This window comes from Primulina eburnea, chromosome 5 (assembly GCF_022965805.1).
Source record: "Primulina eburnea isolate SZY01 chromosome 5, ASM2296580v1, whole genome shotgun sequence".
Taxonomy (NCBI): domain Eukaryota; kingdom Viridiplantae; phylum Streptophyta; class Magnoliopsida; order Lamiales; family Gesneriaceae; genus Primulina; species Primulina eburnea.
This window is the reverse complement of record NC_133105.1, coordinates 2,301,062-2,325,067: the sequence shown is the minus strand read 5'-3', so window position 1 is coordinate 2,325,067 and position 24,006 is coordinate 2,301,062. Positions and strand designations below refer to the sequence as shown.

Sequence of the window (24,006 nt, the reverse complement as noted above, 5' to 3'; positions counted from 1 at the left end):
TATACAACCATTTTGCATAAATAATGTACTAATACAGGCAAGCATTTAAAAGTACAGATACTACTGTATAACAGAAGATCTAAAAGGAATCAACGGATGGATCAAAACTGGAAAGAAAGCTCCATGGCCCTGTTCTTGTTCGAATCCTGCGCATCAAGTACACAAAATGTTGAGCAATTTCAGTCTGATGGCTGATCTTAACAATGTTTCGAAATTATCAAGAGCCTTGATTTCTTTGATATTTGGAAATATACTGAGAGTTTACTATAATAAACCAGCCAGCGCTCGCAAACTCTTGAAGATAGATAACGTCAACCATATACCGACGTATCCTTGGCTTGAGGACAGCATGAACAGGCAGAGGACACTCACCGCTGCTACAGAAATCTGTGTAGGAAATGAAGGAAAAATAATGATCAAATCTGGAGGATATTGTGAGTTGCTACCTTAATATTGAAAGGGCATCTGCGCCCCCAGTATAAGGATTATGTTAGTTTGATTGAGCTTGATTTCGAACTCGAGCGCAACTAACTCAGGCTTGAGGTAGCACACATATAATTCTTGTTTCAACTTCTACCGAGCTCAATCTGGCTTATATTTTCAAGCTTTAGCTCAAGCAACTCCATTTCAGTAGAGGTATATCCGCTCAGGTTGCTCATTCACATAACTAACCTGTGAAATCAAATGGCAAAGAAAAGTTGAAGGAGCAACAGACTTGCCATTGGGTAAGCAGAATAAGCAAAATCAGATACTCCATAATTATTCCATCAATAACAAAAGCTAAGGAGTTGATCGGTTGGGTCAACACCTCGGACAGAAAGTCGCCGCTATCACTCGAAACAACAGCAGAGATCCTGGTTCAAAGATTCACACATGGAAGGATTATGTTCGCAAGAAAGTTGGTCGGGAACAAAATTTTCCACAACTGTCAATCTCTAAGTTCCGACAATCATAATTAATAATCATATTTCGATGTGAAAAATTATGTACCATTCTTGAAAACCTCGAGAGTTGCAGATCTTTGATTGTTAGAGATAGGAGATGGACCGTTTCTATTGATCCCCACAAAAGCACCATGGAAATTAAGTACCTATAGAATCAAGTGTTAAAACTAGAACCAGCTCCAAAGAAATAAAAGAAAATACCCACAAAAAACTTACTGGGAAATGACATGGGAGATGGCTGCACCGCTGCACCCATTTTGAATAAGAAGACAAATATTGGATCCAAAACGATATTTGCCACATCTCCTATCACTAGATAGAATGTTGCAAGTCAGTTTTTGGTTTTAGAAAATGTGCAAATATTGTTCCTTCTTTTCTGAAGCATGTTAGAATTTTTTTCTCTTAACCCTGATAGAGTTATAGAGACGATGGAATAGAAGATGAATGACAAGAAGAATAGGAAGAACCAGAGAATTTTACGCACAAAATCTGCTTACCGGTTGCAGATTAAGGGATTTTTGTCTTTAAACCCCCGGAAAACACCCTGGATTTCCAACGAGAGAAAGACCGCAGGAGCACCGGAGTGATCTCAAAATTAGGTAATGTAGTGCTGATGTGAACATAGGAGAATCCTACAAGTACATTTCTGTTTGGAAAATGTTCACTGCCTAACCACCCTTCTTGAAAGCTATAATAGGATGGATGATTTTTTGAGGTTTTTAAAGATGCATCAAAACTTTGTAATAGAGTGGGAGAAGGATATTGCTAGTAGCTGCGCACAGAAGTCTTCCTGACTATTAATTTGATGTTATGTCAGGTGTTTTTATTTTTTTCGTGTCTTCTTTTGTCAAGTTGTGTCAGTTAGGTTTCCCTGTTTTTTTTGCTTTCACAGATTCTGATTCCTGTCTCGTCCTCGAAGTTGGAATATGCTGCTTATGCAACGGATGTGTTGAGTATCAAAGTTTGCTTGTTTTCCTTCTGTACAGCTCTTACGGTAAATTTCTCATCAACATTTGTTTGGTGTGCTGATACAATCTTTGTATACACTTGTTTTTCAATTCACACGCTTACTGGATTAGGTGAGAGGTTGCAAAGCATGTGGACGCCCTGATTTATTTAGAATGAGGAAATCAATACAACATATTCTATGTTGGCTATCAGTAGGCAAGGATGAAAGTAATCATTCAACTATGCTACTGCCTCTCTCCCAAATTTTGACATCTGGTGACACCAGTATGGTTTCAGTTTCAAAAGCGCAACATGGATGTTCTCTGAACTACAAGATCCACAATCTCCAGAACTTTCAACCATGGAGAATCCATCTTTTGAGGCAAGTAAAGAGCAATCTGCTTGGTATAGCTTTAAATTTGTGTATATATTCATAATGACATCCCCAAAGGGCCTTCAATTCACAAAATTGCTGGTGATTCTGCTCATATAGGTCCTCTCCTTTTGCACGTGATCACTCAATTGACTGACGACAAGAAGAAGTTATCTTGCGAATTGGATGGAGGTGACTGGAAATCTGAGGGTACAACCCACCTCTCATTTCGCCCATATATGGCTAATGTCCTTATAAGTGCCTGCCAGAAGACATCAGCAACTTGAAAGAAGCCGTTTAATTTGTAAAAAAAATTCTTCCACGTGTTATTCGTGCTATATGGATATGTTAATTTCTTATACTTGGAAGAATCTGATATAGCTTACTATTTAGGGACCGTGATCGTCCTTTTTTGTTTTTACCAGGTCATGGTGGAGCCAGATATTTGGGCTGCATGTGTCCAGGTTCACTACTCAGTGGCATATCATATGAAGTCTTTAATTCTTCTGTATTCTTCTGATCTCCTCGCTGTTGCTCTCAAATCTCTTAGAGAAGGATCACACAAGGTATATTAATTTTTTGCTCCACTGTAGTTTGTGCAACGGTTTTCTGGTTATTTTTCAATTTATGTGTAGCACTTAGAATGTTTCTGAATTCCATCATGTTCCATCTGCTAAAATAACCAGATGATTCATTCTAATTTGTAGTCTTTCATTGTTAACAGGAGAAAATGGCTGGCGTTAAGTTGCTTGTGTGCTTGATGGCAAGTGAAGAAGAGGTAGTTGAACGTGTATCCGAAGGCCTATTGGAAGCACGAGTGTTGCTTCAAAACCTATCCTCGACAGATCCTTCCCTGGATGTAAGGAAAATGTGCCAGCAACTCCTTGCATGTTTAACTTCTCAAGTTGGTGTTCAGAAAAAGTGGGAGTAGGCAAAATTTTCCAAGAATGGAGAAACTGAGAGCAATGATTTTTTTTTTTAACTTCTTGCCGTTGGTATATATATATAAATCAATAAACGAGTTAATTAGCAATGAAATTCACGGGCAAGCTATAAACTAGAGATTTTAGATTCAGATAAGCATAGGTTTACACTTGAACAGAAAGATTTGAATCTGAGATGCATTAGTTGATATACTAGTTAAAGATATATAGCAATGGATTTTAATAAAATTCAAATACGAGAGGTCAATTTATTGTCGTGGATTAGAAATTATGGATCCAGTTTCTTGAACAAAAAGTGTCAGTATCGAGAAATCGTATCACTCTTTGGGGCCTACGTCTCCATAAAACAAAGTTGATGGACCACCTACCACCACCACGTAACTGTTTTATGGCAGTAATTAATATGATTTCGTGACCCTTTTCCACCTCGCATGCTCCGCTACCTAGACGACTTTTATTGCCTTTATTAATTGCCCACATCAATACAACACTAGAAATATATTTACTAACAGTTTTTTCGTAAGACGAGTCCGTTTATTTCATCTTACCCAATCCATGTGGGATATTGTCTCATGATAGAATAGATGATCAAGATTTACACATGTATATAAAGGACCCACTTTTTTTTAAAAAATTATATGTGTGTCAAGATCTTACCGTTGAAATGAAGTGAGTGTAATACCCATATGAATAGGATCTCATCTACCAGACTAGTCAATCTCATTCATAAATCAATTGAAAATTAATATTTTTAGTATAAAAATATTTGTCTCATAAAATTGATCAGTGAGACCGTCTCACATCAGTTTTGTTCGTATTTATATATTATTAGACTTTTTAAATTTATTTTCCTAAAAAGCAAAAAACAATTGGCACCTCGGTTATAATTTCCGCGAAAATTAGAAATATTATATTATATTCTTTAAAAACCACAATAATAAGAGTTAATTTAAGTTCTAGAATTATTAAAATGGGAGAAATATTTTTAGTGGAAACACAATCAGTTGTATTTTTTTTACCCAATTTTACTTTCCCACAACTGTATTATTAATTTCTATTTTTGAAAAAAAACTGTATTATTAATTTTTTCCTTAAATAAAATGTTTTGCCAATAGGCAATAGGCGCGTGCATGTTATCTTGTCCTCATCTCACGCTTCACATGACTTGTACGGTACAATTCAGCGAAATAATAACATTAGCCATTGTTTCCTTCTTTACTCCATCAGAATTACACTCTCTATACATTCGAAAGAAATGCATCCCGTTCGCGTTGCACTGCTGCTACTAGATTACGCCATTGTGTGCTCCTAAATTATTCAGTAAATATATTTTTATGTGTAGTATTGTAATTTGATGTCCGGGTGTCGAAGTGGGCGAAATCTTGAAATTGCTGCAACACGTTTCCCCAGAAAATTCCTCTTGTATAATTTGCTTCGATTTATTTCTATTTTATTCCTTGAGATAGAAGAATCGTAATCTGAATTTATACGTTGTCGCTTGTGACGGGGGCTATGGCGATTGCTGCCGCAGCTGTTATTGTGCCGTTGGGCGTTCTCTTTTTCATTTCTGGCCTAGTCGTCAACTTGATTCAGGTTTGAATTTTCGGGATAATTTTACTGGCTAATTCTGATGGTGTTATCGGTTTCATCGAATTTCACATCAAAACGCAAGAAGGGGTTTTTTTTTCCTTAATGTCAAGCTATTGGTTCTCGGTCATTTTTTCTTTTAGAGTTCATTTTTTTTAAGTTTGAAGAAATGCATGACTTGAGTTTTGGGAAATTTTCAGGCTATATGTTATGTGTTAGTACGGCCGCTGTCAAAGAACATGTATAGGAGGATAAACAGAGAGGTGGCTGAGCTTTTGTGGCTTGAATTAGTGTGGCTGGTCGATTGGTGGGCTGGTGTTAAGGTGATTTCTTAAAATGTCGCATTAAATTTTAGTCTAAAAATTTGTATTGGTTATTGGGACTCTTGGAGATCATCACAGGATGCTGCCGGTGCAATTATTTCCTTGACTTCTTATGTTTCTGAAACATCTGTGTATGCAGCTGGGATTAAGTTCCTAATTTCTGTTCTAGTTGCCTGTAAATCAAATCTTTGTCTATTTGACTCGACCTATTTGGGGTTAAGGACTAAAAAATTTCAGTGGAGGATTATTGTAACCTTATGCAAGGGTAACTTTATTTCCCCAAGCAAGTACCAATGCAATAAAGTGAATTGAAGTACCAATTAAATAAAGTGAATTGAAACCCCATGATTTACGATATTTAACGATTGTTGGAGAAATGTAACAAACCAAATTTTCTCTGCTGTGTAGAACTTTAAGATGACATGATTCCTTTTTAGGACCAAAGCAGATTTCTTTGCAATTTTATGCCGATTCATATGTTATCTGGTTTAAGATGACGGAGTACAATGTGAGCTGAATCTTGTGGCAGCATTTAAGAAAATAAGCCAATGGTTAAACCATGGTTTTGAATTTGTCATTCTTCATCTGAATCATATGTCTCTTATGTTGCAGTATTTCTGTGGCTGCAGATTGAATTGTACACTGATTCTGAAACCTTTTGGTACCATTTGGTACACTAGATGAAAGTGAGATGAGCCATAATTTTTTATTCATCTAATGTTTGTCTATTGTTTAGTTAACCCAATTTCATCTCATGTCCCGTGATGTTACTACATGTGGGTTGGACGAGACATCACTCACAACCCATGTGATGAGCACATGATATTGGTGAAATATTACGACTAGACTCGTTTTTATTTTGAAAATTATTCATATTTTATTCTAAAAATTGTGTCATCGTGCAAAGTAATGTTTTGTTTTAATTTTTTTTGAAGATTGTTCATTAAAGATTTTTCTTACGTGTAAATTATTCATGTACCAAATTGTCTTTAAATTCGTATGTAAATGCATTTTTATTTAATATGTTAATACTAAAAATAAACAAGAACTTTATTTAGGGGAAAAAATTACCTCCAACTGGATGATTTCACATGGGTTAAATTTTTTTCCTCATTCATAAGAAATAACATTTTATAATATTAGGTAATTGTGTGCAATTGGAAAGGGTATTTAATACATGATATAGTGAGTGGTAAACACAGCAATGCTTCAAAGTTAAAAGCATACAAAACAACATATTATTCATCTCTATATATTACTCAGACATATCTTATCATGTTTTTATCACTCTCACTCATCTCATCCATAACACCAAATGGTATCTTAAAGTATGATAAACCAAAGTTTACTTTGCTGCTTGGAACTTTCATACGACATATTTCCTGCATCTTATGGAATATGGAGTACAATATTCAAGTTGGCATTTTGCAATTTTATGCTGATTATTGCATTAACTAGTTTAAGATGATGGAGTACAAATTAGTCATTATCTGATTTATTTGAATCTCTCATGTTGCAATTATTCTGTGCTGCAGATTGAACTGTACACTGATTCTGAAACCTTTAAATTGATGGGTAAGTCTGCAGGAAAAGTTGTTTATAGATATTGATTTGCATCCCTGTGCCTTGAAAATTTACCCTTGCTGAATTTGCATGTATTTGACTTTTCCGGTTACTTGTATAGGTAAAGAGCACGCACTTGTCATGTCCAATCACAAAAGTGACATTGATTGGCTTGTTGGATGGGTTTTGGCTCAGGTTTGTCATCTGCGTGTTGGTTCTCGGTGAGTTTATTAACATATATTCACTCATGCAAGTCTCTTGTATGACAGCGATCAGGTTGCCTGGGTAGCACATTAGCTGTTATGAAGAAATCTTCAAAGCTCCTCCCAGTAAGTAGCTAGCGCTGACCTTTTCTCTTATGGTATTGAAGCTTCCTTTGCTCTAACTGCAAATTTATTTTTGTATGATTTAGTTGTTACGTATTAGATTTCAAGTTAAGCAGTAGAGAAAAGTTGAGGTTGATGGATGCTAATAAGTTAGCCGTATATGACTACCATCTGTGTTTTTTCACGAGATGGCGTTATACGAGTTGATATAAGTTGTGGATGGTACTGAATTCATCATCAAACTATTTTTACAAAATTATATGCCAGTTTGAATTATTGGTGAGTGATGATATGGTGTGGACAAATCAATCAGCTCAATAGTGGAACAGCTTGTTTTCCAAGACTTAGGCACGCGGCAGGCCATAATTCTAGCCAGACCTTGTTTTGACGTGAGTAGAGAAAAGATGGGGTGTGATTTTTTAATGGAGTTTTATAATGAATGCTGCACAAATATTCTTGTTAGGAACTGATTCCCAATCCTCTCAACAGTTAGATCCATCAAACAGAAGTCAAACATATTATGTTGTTTTCTCTGTTATACTCTTGTTTCTATGGCATGCACTTCTTGTGTTTCCAATTCCTTTTTTGCTGGAAAATATGACCAGATACATTGATGATTGAACTAGATTTGTAAGTTGAGCTGAGTTTGCTCATGAACATGTCGAGCCTGTTCCACACAAACTCAATCAAGCTTGAGTTTTTTGTGCTCGAGTTTGAGACTTCTATTGATTTCGAGCTTAATTTTTAGCCACTCAAAACCCAAAATCTCGTGATCTGAGCTAACAAATATGTTGAAACAAAACTTGTGAGCTAGCTATTTCGAGCTCAAGCTGCTTGATTTTGAGCTCAAGCTTGAGATAGAGAGTAGAACCCTTCACATGCTCAACTCAATATTAACTCATTTACACTCCTTATATTGAATGGATGCCCTGATTTCTCACTCTGTGCAGGTGATAGGATGGTCCATGTGGTTTTCTGAGTATTTCTTTCTTGAAAGAAGCTGGGCGAAGGATGAAAGCACCTTAAAGGTATGGTCAAGAGATAACTCTTTTTACCATGAGTTGCCCCTGCCTCATTTTCTCGTGTTTATTTTACCTGTATATCATTTTCTTTAGTGTTCTTTACTTGGCAGTCCTGGATCCTAAAATGATCTTGCTGAAATCTCTTGCAGTCAGGACTTCAAAGGCTGAGGGATTTCCCTAGGCCATTTTGGCTGGCACTATTTGTTGAGGGTACTCGCTTCACCCAGGCAAAACTTTTAGCCGCACAAGAATATGCATCCTCAACTGGGTTGCCTGTTCCGAGAAATGTTTTGATTCCTCGCACTAAGGTTACAACCTACTCCAAGATGAATTATTCATAGCTGTCCATGTTTGATTTGAATATCGGGGAGGTTTTCAATTTGACTAGTTTAATCCCTATTGAAAAATCATTTGAGCTGCCTGATTGTCGTTCTCAGGAATGTATCCCTAACAAATTTTAGTATGAGCAAATCCAGCAAGCAAAACAGATTCATGTTAAAACAGTGATTTAATGTCTTTTCTCATTGTTGATGGAACATGATAATTGCTGCTTTCAGAATATCGTTCTTGTAAAGTTATGTTTTCTCCCCTAAAAATATTCCTTGACAGGGGTTGCCTTTTGTTCAAATAAACTAGCCCTTTGTACTTGCTTTCTGGAGCTTTGCTTGTGCAGTTATATGAATCAGAATTACCATTATACACTGAAAGTTTGAAACAATTTTTTAACCTTTTTATACGGTATTGAAACATTATTGTTTGATGCTGTGTAAGTTATCCAATATACTTGCTTTTGGCTTAATTTGGATTCGTTTCAGGGTTTTGTTACAGCAGTAAGTCATATGAGATCATTTGTTCCTGCTATTTATAACGTCACTGTTGCAATTCCCAAAACTTCTCCTGCGCCAACCATGCTAAGACTCTTCAAAGGGCAATCTTCCGTGGTAAGCCTGCAAAATCTTAATTCTCAAAAAATATTGTCATATGTGGTGATGTTATGGCAACATATGCAGTTTTGAAATATTTGGAGTGGCGTCATACTGCATCTAGTGGTGCACTAAATTTCCCTGTATAAGCCTATAGTACAAGCTAGGTCAGATGATAAAGTAGCAAACCATTGTAGGCATTGTGTTTGCTCTTTTTTGCTTGTAAGCCGTGTTGATATTTTGCCATCTGTTAGGTGCATGTCCACCTCAAGAGAGAGCCAATGAAGGATTTACCCGATACAGATGATGCCGTTGCTCAGTGGTGTAGGGACATTTTCGTAGCCAAGGTGTACCAGCTCATGGATCCTTGAATCATACTTTTCTTCTTACATGGTTTGGCCTTGCTAATAAAAATTTGGCCAAATCATACTGAATATTTACGTATTTTCGAACACGACCCCTTTATGATCAGCTTCTGTCTAAGCAGGACAAGCTACTGGACACATACACGGCCGAGGGTTCCTTTGGTGAACAATTGCAAAACACTGGTCGCCCAGTGAAGTCCCTGTTGGTAAAATCCTCAGTAGTCTCCTTTGTATCTTAATGCATCTCCATTTCGGACCACTGTGAATCTTTTCTTTTAATAACAGGTTGTCTGTTCTTGGGCCATTTTGCTTATCTTGGGGACCTTGAAAGTTTGCCAGTGGTTCTCACTTTTCTCTTCTTGGAAAGGGGTTACCTTTTCAGCAATCAGCTTGGCAATTGTGACGGGTCTCATGCAAATCTTGATTCAATTTTCTCAGTCTGAGCGATCAACCCCTGCCAAAATCGCACCTGCAAAGCTTAAGAATGATGGAGGGACGTCCCCAACTAGATAAAACACGGCAGTAAGCCCAACCTATACTTTGTAACTGAGTAACTTTTCGATTTACAGTTGACGCTCGGAAGTGCTTGTGCTCGAAGCTTTTGTACTGAAAACAGGCTGTGAGTAACAATTCATTAATATATGTTAAGGTATTATAGATTGAGAGCATCCACTTTGGTGTTGTTTGAGCACTAGTGTGGTGTTTACACGAACACAATTCAGGCCCACCACCCCATTTCTTTTTGTTTTTAATTTTTTTTTAAAAATATTTGTAACAAATTTATTAAAATCCAAGTTGCTATTTTTCATTTTATAAACGGCTATTTTACCAAAAAAAAATTATTTAATTTTTTAATATATTTTAATAAGGCGGAAATCATTTAAAGTAATTAAAAATTTTCAAATAATATTAATTTAAGATGTATAAAAACTTGAAAATGTAGTTATTTAATATGAAACAAGAATAAAGATAGATAAATGGATAATGTAATTCACAAATAATGAATGATAATGTTAAAATGAAGTTGAAAGAATGAATATGTGAATATAATATATATTTACAATGGGTTGAGTAAGTATTGAGTGTTATAGAATCACCAATATTGATGTTCTGACGAAGTGCTTGTAGCCATGGTTCGTCGGAACGGTCGTTATGCGGCCAGAACAGAACGGGAACGGTGACAACCGTTCCAAAGTTCCAGGGCAAATCGGTGCTTGTTTTGTAGCGCTGTTCTTCGACGTTTTATCGGCGATTTAACGGGAAAGCGGAACGAAACGGGCGGAACGGAACGGTTTTGGTGTTTAAAAAATATGGTTATGAGATATTCATGGTTCATTACGGTGTATGGTAATAGAATGGTTATGTTATTGGTATTATATTTCATAGTTATTGATGATTATGAAAATGAATGTGTAGAATAGAAAGTTGATCTTGAGCCAAATAGGAAATAGAAGTGCATAAACAGTATGAAAAATGTGGCATTAGTTGTGGTTTATAGTATAATGTCTTGTATATTGATCCAATTGTTGTGAGGCCACCTCCATTAGAAAGATAAGATATAAGGCTATAACTTTCATGTTTTGAGTTTTGTTCAAATCATTAGGGATTCGGATACTATAATCGTCGTGGCGAAACCCTATTACAAAATCAGTCATCCCATTCTAATGATCTTTCGTCATCTCGATCTATATCCCTATGGACAATCACATCAATATCCAAATGTTCGAAATCAATTTAATAGTGATGAAGAATATAACAATGATCTCGCTCCTCCGCGTCACTCTTCATGGTATTAGCTTTGATATGTTATAATTTTTAGTGTGTATTTCTTATTGTGCTATTATTGTAAAATAGTTTTGTATTGAGAGATTAATTTGTAATAATTTCATATATTTTATTTTTTAGTATGATATAATTTATATTTTAATTTTTTTACCAATTTTTTAAATTTATTAATTTTTTTATACAACCGTTCCGCAACATAACATTGAAACTGGAACGGTAGTTGACGTTCTAAGCACCGCAACCGTTCCGACGAACCATGCTTGTAGCAATGGTGGCAATGGTGTGCAGATTTAAAGGTTTTAAAAATTATGTATTTTAAAAAATTTGAGAACTTTTCAGCCAATGATAGGCTGGTAGCTGACTAGCTGCTGTCCGTGCCTGCAGTGGATAAAAATCATAAAATAAGATCCTTTTTTATAATAAAAATAAGATCCTTTTCTTGAAGTGAGAAAAGAAAACTTAATTCTAAATGTTTTTAAATCAAGAATTTCGAATTTTGCTCGTCAAATCTATTGAATTTGACCTGTTAAAACTAATGTCGCCCTCAATCGAAATCCAGAGCCTCCCATTCACTCTGTACCGCCAACTTGCACACCTGGTGGGCAACAGCCCTTAGATTGTGACAAACAAGTATCCAAGGGCTGTGCTTGTGCTGCACCTGGAGTTCAGCATAGTTAATGATTTTCTGTTACGGTAGCAGCTTACAAACTAAAAAAAAACACAAATATGATCATTTTTTTTTTTCATTTTCTTCAAGGTTATATGCACACAACAGGTTAGTAACGTTAAAACTAAAAACTTTCGAATCGAATTTCATCAGCTACTGTGTCTTCACAATATTGTTAAAGAAATCTTTGCACTAAAGTAAAAAAAGTTCCCAAGTGATGGCAGTTAACAGTTCAGCTTGAAGGTTCGTTCCCATCATGAAGAGCACAACATACAGTTGCTTTCTGATGACCTTTGTAGACTTTAAGTTCTTCACCATTGGACATGGACCATAATCTTGCAGTTGAATCAGAAGAAGCTGAAACCAAATGTGTCAGTCCGGTAAAAGGAAGCAGTTAGTAGATGTTATCATAGAGATCACGGAAGGAATTTTGATATACCTGTGATAAGAAAAGCTCCATCAACAGAGAAAACACAATCCCAGACCCAGCGCTGATGTCCTACAAAGGAGTAACATCGGTGTTGCAGCAAATAACAAGAAGATATAATTAACATGATGTTTGTTTAAAAGGACCAAATGTTTACCTGTTAGAGTTTTTTCCAATGCAAAACCGTCTACATTCCATATTTTGACGGTATGGTCAGCAGATGCAGTGGCCAGGTACCTAAAAGTCATCATTCTCAGTATAAATCCGAGACAATTCTAGTCCTGAGATTAGAATAAAGGAGAAAAATCCGAAATAGAAGCCAGCCCAAATGGAATAGAAAACAGTTCTTTAGATAAGAGAAAGGTCATCGATCCTAACCGATTTGGTTCACACAATTCAGGAGAGAGGAGACATTTAAGAATATACCCATCGTGAGCCAGCAACTTATGCAGTGGCTCGAAACTGGTCATAGTCTGCAATATTCGACTCATGGTTACCGAGTCGTCAATTGCAAAGCATAAAAAGTAAATAATATACTTGTTCATAGTTGTCTCACTTGAGTCCCTTGCAACAATCGCCATACATAACAAGTCCCTCGATTGTTTGCTGCAACTATCAGACTCCATCCCACATTACTGTCAAGGATCGTACTGCTGTATCCACTTCTGGAACCTACAAAATATGTCAAGTCCAGCTATTACAGTTGCACTACAAAACTTTGTTCTGTGAATGTGAAAAAATCGAGTTCTCCACCAAATAAACCACAGGTAAACGCAGTAAAATGTGCGGCAGATTCTTAACCCTCGAGTTTTCTGTTTATCAAAAGTTGTCAGCAAAACAAAAGCCAGTTCTTTTTCCCCCCCTAAAGGATGGAGTTCATGTCTTAAAGCCAGCCACGCATGAAATTATATGTAACAGTAAATATTATTGTCACAGGAATCCTAAGCAATGGCCCAATTCAGAACCACCAAAAAGGATCAATTCTCACCCATGGTTTCACAATGGCTAAGAACAATTATCAATAATATGCTCATGATCCCTACACATTAATTATTTTCAACAAGAACCTGGGATCAGTGATTCAACCTACCAGATCAATCACTTCAATAGCCTAAACCACCTTTACTGAGACTATATCTACATCACATAAAAACTTTCTCGATTCTTTCTGCCAACAAATTTGATGTCTTAGGGTAATCTAGCTTGAACTTTAATGGAAAAAAATTGTTCTTTCGGAAAAGAGAGATGAAGCTGAGATTTGTGGATAACTCAAACAATCAAAAGATTTGCAGTACACTACATACCAGCTCACAGCTGCAAGAATTAGCTCTCAAATCCCACACACGGATGTTGCCATTTTGGTCCCCAGATATCAGTTCAGTCTGTAAATCACCAAAGAACAGGTAAAAGACCATCATAGGACATTTAAATTCTCCAGGAAAACAAAACAGAGCAGCTTGTTTATGAAAGTTGAAGGAAAGATAATAAATGGTTAGATATCCCCCATCACAGATTTTGTATGGTCAGAATTCAAATTCTTTAAAAAATAACTGGCTTCCATCAAGAAGTATTGGATCAAAACCTCTATGCCGTGGTCTATTTCAATTATCCATTTGTGGTTCCTTTGACCAGTAACATATCAGAAGATTAATAAGCTAAAAATCAATATTTGGCAGCAATAATCCAGATATGATTTTTTTAGCCATTGACAACATAACATTACTCTCCTACATACCTCAAATTGTTCAAATTTCAGTAAGATACCTAATTGATAGACAAACAAATTCATCACATACCTGATTTGGGTGCAAGACAACAGTATTAACTGCTGCACGGCTTTCATATTCTCTCTGGCAACCCGGTGCCCTATGCCACAGAATGAAAGTAGATCCATGAGGATTAATCTAGACTAAAAAGCTCAAGATCAACAGACTCTCCTTGATGATGGGCAGGAAGAAGACAAAAATTATTGAATCTGACAAGTTACATATTATAAAAACTTCCCACTACCTCAAGTCCCAAATCTTTACGGTGCCGTCTTCAGAACCAGAATACATCCAATTTCCATCACACTGAAATCCAACTGCCATCACATTATTAGTGTGAGAATCATAGCTCATCACCTGATATAAGAACAAGAATTGGCAGATAAAGTGAAGACAAAGCTGATAGAGTATTAAAATCTAGTCACAGAAAATGCAGAATATATTAGAATAAGTAAAATAAGATGGCATACTGGCTGAGGACTGTTTGAATTAACATCAAATAATCGTATATGAGGATTTCCCGCTGCTGCTAGGCCGCATTTATCGGGTGTAATCTCGAGCCTATTTACTTGCTGCAGAGAAAATGAATATCAATTTCTGCTATCTTCGGCGCACTTATGCTTTGCAAAACTGTGTTATAGAAACCTTTGAAGATGTATGATAACAGAAAGCCAATTCACGTCTGCCAGACCTTCTGTAAACATTGATGCTTCAAAACCAAATACTAACAGTTCAATGCATTACGCCAAACAGTTGAATCACTGTTATAGACTTCAAATACAATAGAACTAACATTCTGATGTAGAAGGGGAGAAATTCTAAGACAGTCAAATGTGAAAGGATTTTTTAAATTCAGTCAAAAAGATTAAAAACCTAATACACAGGTTCAGTAAACAAAATCTAACTACTGGCACTGCACATGTTTTTTTGTCGTCCTAAAATAAACCTTCTCCATAGGAAACTGCAAGCTTAAAAAGCGCCTTTGGGCCACAACGCAAACATCAAAGTTTAAAAGAAACAATTTACCCACTCTAAAAATTTAGCATCAAATTTAGTAAAACACGTAAGTCAGCTTGCAGTCTTCGCTGGAAGCTTAAACTTGTCTATAGTATCGAATTTTGAAATCCAACATGAATAAATAACATTGAGCAATAAAGTATACACGTATTAACCGTTTTACACATGAGCACTAGGGTGGAAACAAACAGGAACCTACGAAACAAAAGGAAACGTTGAGTTATAAACACAGCAAAACCAAAAATAAAACCCAAGAGGCTGGTAAGTTTTGGGGCATACAGATTCAGATACTGGAAAGTGAAAAATAGAGTAAAAACAAAGCAAACTAAAATTCGAAACTAAAAAAAGCTGAGATCGGGGGCATACAGATTCAGGATATTGGATAGTCCGGTAGCAACGCCCACTTTTTGCCTCCCAGAATCGAATTGTGTGATCATAGCTTGCTGTGGCTAAAACCACTGACGGTTGACTCATGTCAATTATCTTTTACTGTCAAACCCATTAGAACTAGCATTGGAATACATAGATAGAGAACAATAATAAAAAAACATGTTTACAAACAAAGGAAAGCGATGATCAATAAGGAAACAACGGGTTATCGATACACCTTTTTTTAACAGCTAACACTAAAAAAATGTCTAAAACTACTTCGTACAGGAAAATGAAAACATCAAAGGATAAATAGGTAAAGCACGGATCTTTGATGCCAATAAGGGCAGCTGAATGAAGGGGTTCAACGAAAAAAAACAGAGATAAAGAAAAAGAAAAAATAAATCATTTGAAATGGATTCCAAGATTTTAGTTTTTCTTGTACCTGAAAATTGAATTTGATCCACCGAACTTAACCCATCATTTGCGCTTTGAGAAGGGTTCTATAGAGAGCCATTTGCTCGATTCTGCAAAAACAGTGGCAATCTCAACGTGGAAGAAAATTCGAAGGTTAGTTCAGAACTCTGATCTTTTTAAGTCTTATTAAGCCCATACAATGGACCCTAAACGAGCTAATCTGGGCCTTCAATTTCTTCCCAGTCCCGGATTGTGTTGGCCCACAATCCACCCCACCATCATCGCTGGCCAGCCCAGGCACCCGGTAGAAGAGTCACTCTGGGATGCGATAATAACCCAATCATATTTATGGGTGTGCAAGATTTCGGTTAAATCGAATTAATCGATCGAATCGAGTCAATTCGAAAATTCGGTTCGGTTATTTCGGAAATTCGGTTTTCAAATTTAAAAAATTCGATTATATCGGTTAATTCGGTTCGGTTATAGTTTTCAAATTTTTGAAATCGGTTAGCCAAATTAACCGATATAATAAATATTATTATTTAATAAATTTTTCTATTTATCAATTTTTATAAATATTTTAATTTTTAATTTTAAAATCTATATAATATGTATTAATTGTGTTCAAATAAAACTTATATATTTGTGATGTGTGTGATTTTATGTTTTTATGCATTTGTGTAAAGTGTAGTGTTAAAAAAAAAATTACATATATAATTAAAGTTAAATCACAATTTTTTTAAACTAATCGACTGACCGAATTAACCGATTTTATTTCGGTTCGGTTTCATCGCTTATGAAAATTAATTCGGTCGATTCGGTTATGGCTAAATATTTCGGTTCGGTTCGGTTATGGCTAATTCGGTTCGGTCGGTAACCGAATTAACCGACTGATCACCCCGACATATTGCATCACACGTAAAAAATTGGTTGTGTGTGTTTATACAAAACTATTGTTTAATTTTTTAAATGTGAACGACAATTTTAATTTTCACAATTTGTAACTGGAAGAATGTCGAGCAAATTTTTTATTGTTTTCCTTGTGATTAATATAATATAATATAACCCATTTAATATAAATTTATATTGATAATAAAATAATTTATTTAAAACGGTTATTAATTGATCAAGTATTAATTATACTTTTTCAAGAACAAGAAACCAAACCAATTAAAAATTCTTCTAGCAAAACATTTCAAAGAGGGAAACTACAGTATATCATTTGGGGTAAATGAGAACTACAATTAACTGTTTTCACTAACCCCAATACAAAACAAAAAAGAAAAAAAAATCACACATGCATAAATGAGAGGAAAAAAGACACATTCAAACATGTGTGCTTATAAACACAATCCTCCCAACATCCAGTCCAGCACTAATCTCTTACCAATCAAAACATACATTCACACCCAATTAAACACCACTCTTTTCTTAAAAAAATATTTCTTCGAAATGGAATCTTGAAAACTAGGATTCCTTGGCTAACTTTTGTGCATTGATCAAGCTTTTCGTCAGCCAGATTGCCGTTTCTCTGGAAGAAACGGTCTCGTCTCCAAAAGCTTTTAGTACACCAGTAAGCTCATCGAGCTTGTCCTGTTTCAGCAGCCGCGCACACAATTCGAGCAGCGACTCTAAAGCATTCGCTCTCACGTTGCTAAGATTCCCCAACTCAGTTTTTATCTCAACATTCGAAACTTGATTCATTGGATGGGTGTCTCCTTTGTCAGTTTGGCTTGAATCCCTTGAGTTTTCTGTTTCAGTTTCAACCATATCCTTATCCAGGCGAGTTTCAGATGACACAGGATCAGGGGAAACTCCTGAATATGTACCCGCACTTTCTTCCCGGCTTAAAGAGTTGCGAGATTCTGCATCAACTTTGGATGTTACAGTTTCTTTAGTTAACAAAACGACTTCTTCAAGAACAGATGCAAGCTCATCACTGCAGACAGTATCTAGCATTATCATTTTATTGCAGTTTTCAATAATTGCATCTTCTTCCTTTGTTTCTTTTCCCTCCGTGACTTGAGGACTGCACAGAGGTTCCAATTCGATTGATTTATCCCTCTTTCTGTCGGAATCTTCCAATATGGGAGAATTTCCCTCTTTTTCTTCGAAGGCTGATGTAACCTCCAAGTTGAAGCTTTCCTTATGTGACATTGAAGATTCGAAAATTTCTTGATTGTATTCATTGCAAGCAGACGTCTCACAACTTGTGACCCCACTTTTTGAATCCTCGCTGTCATGAGAAATCTCCCCTGAATAGCTTGTGGGGTCAACCCTTTTAGTTTCGAGTTTGTCTTCAATCAAGACAACAACATCTAGTAAATTCAGATCCTGCACATCAATGTTTTCCTCAAATAACGGAAGTAGTTCCTTCTGTTTCGGTTTCATCTCTGTTCCTCTGTCATCTTTTCCACCACTAGAATTGCTAGGCGATGGTTTGCTTGTTTTCTCCTTTGTACTGTTAGGTGATGGAGATTTTACAGGAAGAAAGACAGTAGGTAGGTTCCGACATCGAAGCAAGAAAGGTTTCAAATGGGGATGCCTCAACAATTCGGCAGCCTATGATGGAAGAAAGAGAATTAAACACAATGGAAATTCACTCAAATTCGAAATGAAGGGAAGAAAAGTATCAACCCACCGTTGGCCTATGTTCGGGACACTTCCTTAGCATGCTCTTAATGATCTGCTTTCTGAGAATTTTGAAGTCCTAGTTAATGTCAATCCATTTCATATTTATAATAAAATAAAAAAAGCAAGAAATAATTTAAAATCTGCTTACAGTGTCGAAGAATATATATGAGGAAATGGAGAGAGCAAACATTTGTTAATCTTGTTGATAAGTCCAGCCATATCCTAGTTTAGTCAGTTCTAGTTTTAGCAATTTGTGCAACTAAAGTTGTTGAAATGGATTAGATGCTACAGAAACAGAAGGATCAAACTTACAGGGGCTTTAAATGCTTGTTGGTGTGCAGCAATCTCGAACATGCAGCAGCCTAAGAAGAAATAAGAAAATGATACATTCAAACAAAAAGAAAAACATTGCGCAGTGAACTTCGAACCTTCGAAGTTTGAGTTACCTAGCGACCATATATCTGATTTATAGCCGTATGGCATATTATCCGTGAGAAGCTCAGGGCACATGTAGTTGGGTTTCCCGACAACCTAGTATTTGAACAAGAAATTATACATATTACACAAAGATGTACAGTTGTTATGGCTTTATACGAAGGAGAGACATTATAACTTCCATAGATATCTATTTTAGATCAAGTCAATGAAAATTTGTCAGGTGAAACATGTTCTGTAGTAAGAATTTTCTCGATAATTTTCTAAGGAAATAATATAAAGTAGATAAATGCAATGAGTTCCACCAGCCCCATTTTAGTTCCATCATCTCTAATCGTTTAACCTACAGCGTAGCGGCAGCCCTTCCTCAAACCTCTCCATGTTAGTGCAGGTATCCTCCTAATCCTTTCCTTCATTGCAAAAAATAATTTACTGGGGAACTACATGTTAACATTATATTAGTTCTTTCCTCACTTTAGGATTTAACTGGATCAAGTTCTCTAAGGAGCTTTTTGGGTTAAATCAAATAATATTATCTTTGAAAATTTATTTATAAAACTTGATTCAAGTGTTCAAACATGTTCGGCAATTTTTTGAGCCAAGTTCAAAATCATTGACGGTCTGTAACTTAATATATTCACAGATATTATATAAGTACATATAAAATAAAACTAGATCTCAAACTCAATCATATTTCGAACACTTGCTCAATCAATGTCAAGCTCGAACATGAACTGATCAAATTCAAGCTCGAGTTCTATACATAAAATGAGTGATTCACTTTCTGTTTTTCACCATAATCACCACCAGTATTTATTCTCAGTTCTCGTAGGCTACGTATCTTGCACACTCTTGTATGTCATAGAAAGTTGAAAATAGAACTGTTTTCCATACAAACTCTAGAAATTGGAAATTATATATTCCATACCGTTGAGGTAAGGCCTTCCTCGTCAAGAAGTTTCCCTACTCCAAAATCACCTGTAAAATATATAAGTGAACAAAACATAAGAATACAATAGAAATTATTACAAGAATCAAGTTATTTGAAGTACTTATTTCGGCCCTCTTACCAAGACGGATGTCATTTTCCTTGGTAATGAATATGTTAGATAACTGTATTGAATGTGAATAATGTAAGAAACGATAGTCAATGAATGTCACTTAAATAGGACAAGCAACTTCGGAATAAACCTTTAGATTCCTATGAAGGACTCTATGGGAATGAAGATGGTCAATAGCTAATAACATCTGAGTCAACCATTTGCAAAGTTTCTGAAAAGCAAATACAAGAACATTACCACTAAGGACAAGCTATTCCATTTAGATAAGAGGCTTGCTTTTACAAGGATATCAAATAGATTACCTCCTCGGGAAAATATGCTCCTCTAGCCATCCTAATTTTCTCAGATCTGAGCAATGGAAATATTGTGAAAAAGGAAGAAAAATGTAAAGAAACTACTTGAAAAATACAAGAAAACTAGGAGAATCTAACAAAGAACAACACAATAAAGACATTCATTATAGGATTTGGCAAAAGACCACCAAAATGCTACAATTTCCTTGATTGTTTTTTCCTCTCGTTAATACATATATATTAGGAGGAGAAAGTTTCAATTCTTATTTCCAGAAGTAACAGCACAACTTTCTCTTTACATGAAACAGAGCACGGCATTTTTTATACACCTCAATCAAGGTTCTACTGTAGATAACCCTGAAGAATCACTTACATATTTCCAACTTCACAATAGTCGGTGACAATGCAAATGCAATTCCCCTGTGGATAAAAAAATAGATTATTTCAGAATCAACTCCGGGGTAAAAACACACACATGTACACAAAATAAAAGCTATTGAGGAAGATCTCAACTGGACATGAATATTCAAAAATGCATTACCTGATCCAACCAAGCATTTTTGTACTCCAAAATGTAAGGATGTTGCAATTTCGATATTACATCAATCTGTATCAGAGTCCAGAGGCATGGAAAAGATTATTTTTCATCACAAAATAGGAAAATGTTGTAACCATTCACTTGTATAGGTCATGCATTGCAACAAAGTGCAAAAACATAGTAAAAGAGCAAAACCTTTGTTTAAAGAAGTGTCCTAAGAAATCCATTCATAAAATTGGAACAAAATGAGATGAGAAGGTATGTTGTTTGGCAGATGATGGATGTTCTCAATGCCAAAAAAATTCGTGTAGAAAAATAGCAATGGAGCTTTATCAAGTTAAATAATTCACGCTTTAAATACGTTGAGCTTTCTTCTGACCCAAATTCATATCATTAAAATGCCCAAGGAAAAACAGTTGATGACAGTTGCTTCAATGCAGATTAAAATCATAGTTCTGATAACTGACCATTATTATGCTTACGAATCAACAAATTCTTTCCATAACTTTGATGCAGTATTAAGACATTCTAGGTTTATAAAATTACATAGCTATAGTCATCACTATAGATAACAAATTGAACAGAACTACTCCAGAGTGGCAATTGAGGATGTCAAAAACCTCAATTATAAATTTTCAGCTCCAAATGTTAAACATATAGACCTCGTCAAGATATAGATTCAAGAATCAAGAGTGATATCTTAAAATCGAAACAAAAATTGCTTCAATTATGACTCCATATTTTGCCATAAAAACTAACTATAAAGCATAAATTAACCTCATGATTCACAGTACACTTGAACTTCTCTGTCATCTTAGCAAGACGGATTTTCTTCAACACGTACCTACCAAAGATAAGGGTAGCTTCATTAAATTGACAATATATAAGCAAAACCATCGTACTTACCAGAGATAAGGGAAGCTTCATTAAATTGACAATATATAAGCAAAACCATCTTCCAGGAACCAATGAGGCTAAACAATGATCCTTGAAAGGAATATATTCGAACTTCTCATATAATAGTTTCACATTAACTTAGCTATTTTAGCCTTCTTATGCATCGTCACAGTAAAAATATAAGAATTACCAAGTAGAGAAAAAAGTACACTTTCTCAAACATTACAACTTTATTGAAACATCACTGAAAATTTAAGACAAGAGGTTATAGTCAAAGAATCAAACACACGGATAAATTATTTTTCTTAACAAGCGCATCACTTCAGCATCTAATTCACACCAAATATTCCGTAACGGTTCTGGAAAAAAATCGAAGAATCTGTAAATGAAGCCGAGTATTATGCCGTTAAAATAACTCCCCTCAACTCTGCAATCTCCGATTTATGCTGCCCAAGTACGAGTAAACCAACATAGACCAAGAAAACAACCTTACACAAAAAGTCAAAAGATTAAAATTTTATGCATGGACTCATTACTTCTTTTTCTCAGTTTTGTGGAGCACAAGAAACACCGCCCCAAAAGAACCTCTCCCAATTTGCTCAATTCCTTCATAATCTTCCATCTTGCTCTTAGTATCGCCATTTTCCGCCTCCATCAATCCCTGCAAAGCCAAAAAACTCATGTGGGTCTCTCTAGTTTCAGCTAAAGATTCAGTTTTTAGACCAAATAAATAATGAAAAACTCACCTGGCCCACTCGAGAAAGAAACTGTAGATTCCACGGTATACCCTCCACAAGAAACCAAGAAAAAGCAAATCCCCTGGATTTGCCGTTGCAGCTTCAAGCGGAAGACTACTTCAAAGTTTGGTCGCGGAATTAATTAACGCAATTATAACAACTCTGAAACGCCTCAAAAAGTAAAGCTGTGAAAGTATCAGACCACACTTATGACAACAGGTTAATAACTCGTGCTTGTGTAAGTGCGGGGAGTACGGGTTCGGGTTTTTCAATGAGGCCAAGATACTGTCAAGAAAAGGCAATAACGACGAGGGGTCATTAAACAGTTGATTATTTTGCTAAACAGACAGGCTAAGGCTTGGCTACACAAAAAACATTTATGGTAATAAAGAATCTTTGATAATATATGCTGTATTATAAATACAAAGTGGCAAACACGAAGTCAAATGATCAACTACATGTCAGATATGAACACAGTTTTCTGTGCGTAGGATAGAATAGAAATGTAAAAATGGACTTCAAAGAGATTAGATGCCCAAATGTTTTTTCTTGCATTCGAAGATTCATCATGGAAATTGGTCACTTTTCATCAGTAAAAAATTACTAAAAATCTACTCCATTGAAAGTTATGGTCCATCTCAAGAATAAAAAAAAAATTCTACTAGATATTATCTATTCTATCTATATCCATATCTATATCTATATAAATATATGAATATAAATTGTGAATTTACATAAATGTCCTTACTTTCATTTAATAATAATCATTAATACATGTTTATTTTTTTGTGAATTTACACACTCCATTTTATTTTTAATTTTTTTCCATGTTTTTCATATTAATTAATGAAATTTAAAATAAATTGAAGAGAAATGTCCTTACATTCATTTAATATCTATCATTTAATAATAATCATTAATATATGTTTATTTTTTTGTGAATTTACACACTCCATTTTATTTTTAATTTTTTTCCATGTTTTTCATATTAATTAATGAAATTTAAAATAAATTGAAGAGAAATGTCCTTACATTCATTTAATATCTATATCTATTCTATCTATATCTATATAAATATATGAATATAAATTGTGAATTTACATAAATGTCCTTACTTTCATTTAATAATAATCATTAATACATGTTTATTTTTTTGTGAATTTACACACTCCATTTTATTTTTAATTTTTTTCCATGTTTTTCATATTAATTAATGAAATTTAAAATAAATTGAAGAGAAATGTCCTTACATTCATTTAATATCTATCATTTAATAATAATCATTAATATATGTTTATTTTTTTGTGAATTTACACACTCCATTTTATTTTTAATTTTTTTCCATGTTTTTCATATTAATTAATGAAATTTAAAATAAATTGAAGAGAAATGTCCTTACATTCATTTAATATCTATATCTATTCTATATCTATATAAATATATGAATATGAATTGTGAATTTACATAAATGTCCTTACTTTCATTTAATAATAATCATTAATACATGTTTATTTTTTTGTGAATTTACACACTCCATTTTATTTTTAATTTTTCCATGTTTTTCATATTAATTAATGAAATTTAAAATAAATTGAAGAGAAATGTTCTTACATTCATTTATTAATAATCATTAATACATTTTTAT

At 34.8% G+C, this 24,006-nt stretch overlaps 3 protein-coding genes and 1 long non-coding RNA gene across 9 annotated transcripts; 2 read left to right on the top strand and 2 right to left on the bottom strand.

Moving 5' to 3' along the window:
• Positions 1 to 666: 666 nt before the first annotated feature.
• LOC140832223 (uncharacterized) lies at positions 667 to 3,316 on the top strand. Of its 3 annotated transcripts, none has more exons than XR_012118088.1 (4): positions 667 to 1,543; positions 1,642 to 1,938; positions 2,024 to 2,831; positions 2,990 to 3,316. It is a non-coding gene; the product is annotated as an uncharacterized lncRNA (long non-coding RNA). The 3 variants fall into 3 exon arrangements; XR_012118089.1 differs by having other exon boundaries at positions 1,289 to 1,761; positions 1,837 to 1,938; XR_012118087.1 differs by having other exon boundaries at positions 1,299 to 1,938.
• A 1,072-nt stretch (positions 3,317 to 4,388) lies between these two features.
• Positions 4,389 to 10,035, top strand: LOC140832222 (1-acyl-sn-glycerol-3-phosphate acyltransferase 2-like). 3 transcript variants are annotated; one of them, XM_073196119.1, is made up of 11 exons: positions 4,389 to 4,802; positions 4,997 to 5,119; positions 6,655 to 6,694; positions 6,804 to 6,877; positions 6,952 to 7,011; positions 7,959 to 8,036; positions 8,180 to 8,338; positions 8,846 to 8,971; positions 9,208 to 9,300; positions 9,441 to 9,524; positions 9,604 to 10,035. In XM_073196119.1, exons 1-11 carry the CDS (start codon positions 4,722 to 4,724, stop codon positions 9,829 to 9,831), a joined length of 1,146 nt encoding a protein of 381 aa, XP_073052220.1. In that variant the 5' UTR covers positions 4,389 to 4,721; the 3' UTR covers positions 9,832 to 10,035. The 3 variants fall into 3 exon arrangements, with proteins under 3 accessions (XP_073052220.1, XP_073052222.1, XP_073052221.1); XM_073196121.1 differs by lacking the exon at positions 4,389 to 4,802 and adding an exon at positions 5,749 to 5,805 and having other exon boundaries at positions 4,992 to 5,119; XM_073196120.1 differs by lacking the exon at positions 4,389 to 4,802 and adding an exon at positions 5,732 to 5,805 and having other exon boundaries at positions 4,994 to 5,119.
• Positions 10,036 to 11,816: 1,781 nt separating this feature from the next.
• On the bottom strand, positions 11,817 to 16,077 carry LOC140832221 (target of rapamycin complex subunit LST8-1-like). The gene is given in 12 exon segments (XM_073196118.1): positions 11,817 to 12,127; positions 12,210 to 12,269; positions 12,355 to 12,434; positions 12,576 to 12,670; positions 12,754 to 12,818; positions 12,821 to 12,869; positions 13,502 to 13,579; positions 13,994 to 14,063; positions 14,208 to 14,320; positions 14,434 to 14,535; positions 15,347 to 15,469; positions 15,795 to 16,077. Coding segments are annotated over 11 exon segments (945 nt in total). The 5' UTR covers positions 15,455 to 15,469; positions 15,795 to 16,077; the 3' UTR covers positions 11,817 to 12,002.
• Positions 16,078 to 16,925: 848 nt separating this feature from the next.
• LOC140832220 (serine/threonine-protein kinase Nek6-like) lies at positions 16,926 to 22,771 on the bottom strand. 2 transcript variants are annotated; one of them, XM_073196116.1, is made up of 14 exons: positions 22,371 to 22,771; positions 22,161 to 22,285; positions 21,505 to 21,574; positions 20,731 to 20,796; positions 20,563 to 20,609; positions 20,199 to 20,244; positions 20,027 to 20,107; positions 19,906 to 19,948; positions 19,764 to 19,813; positions 18,847 to 18,931; positions 18,713 to 18,762; positions 18,549 to 18,622; positions 18,408 to 18,459; positions 16,926 to 18,328 (listed from the first exon to the last, which is right to left on the bottom strand). In XM_073196116.1, exons 2-14 carry the CDS (start codon positions 22,277 to 22,279, stop codon positions 17,234 to 17,236), a joined length of 1,878 nt encoding a protein of 625 aa, XP_073052217.1. In that variant the 5' UTR covers positions 22,280 to 22,285; positions 22,371 to 22,771; the 3' UTR covers positions 16,926 to 17,233. The 2 variants fall into 2 exon arrangements, with proteins under 2 accessions (XP_073052217.1, XP_073052218.1); XM_073196117.1 differs by having other exon boundaries at positions 21,505 to 21,571; positions 22,371 to 22,765.
• Between the last annotated feature and the right edge of the window lie 1,235 nt (positions 22,772 to 24,006).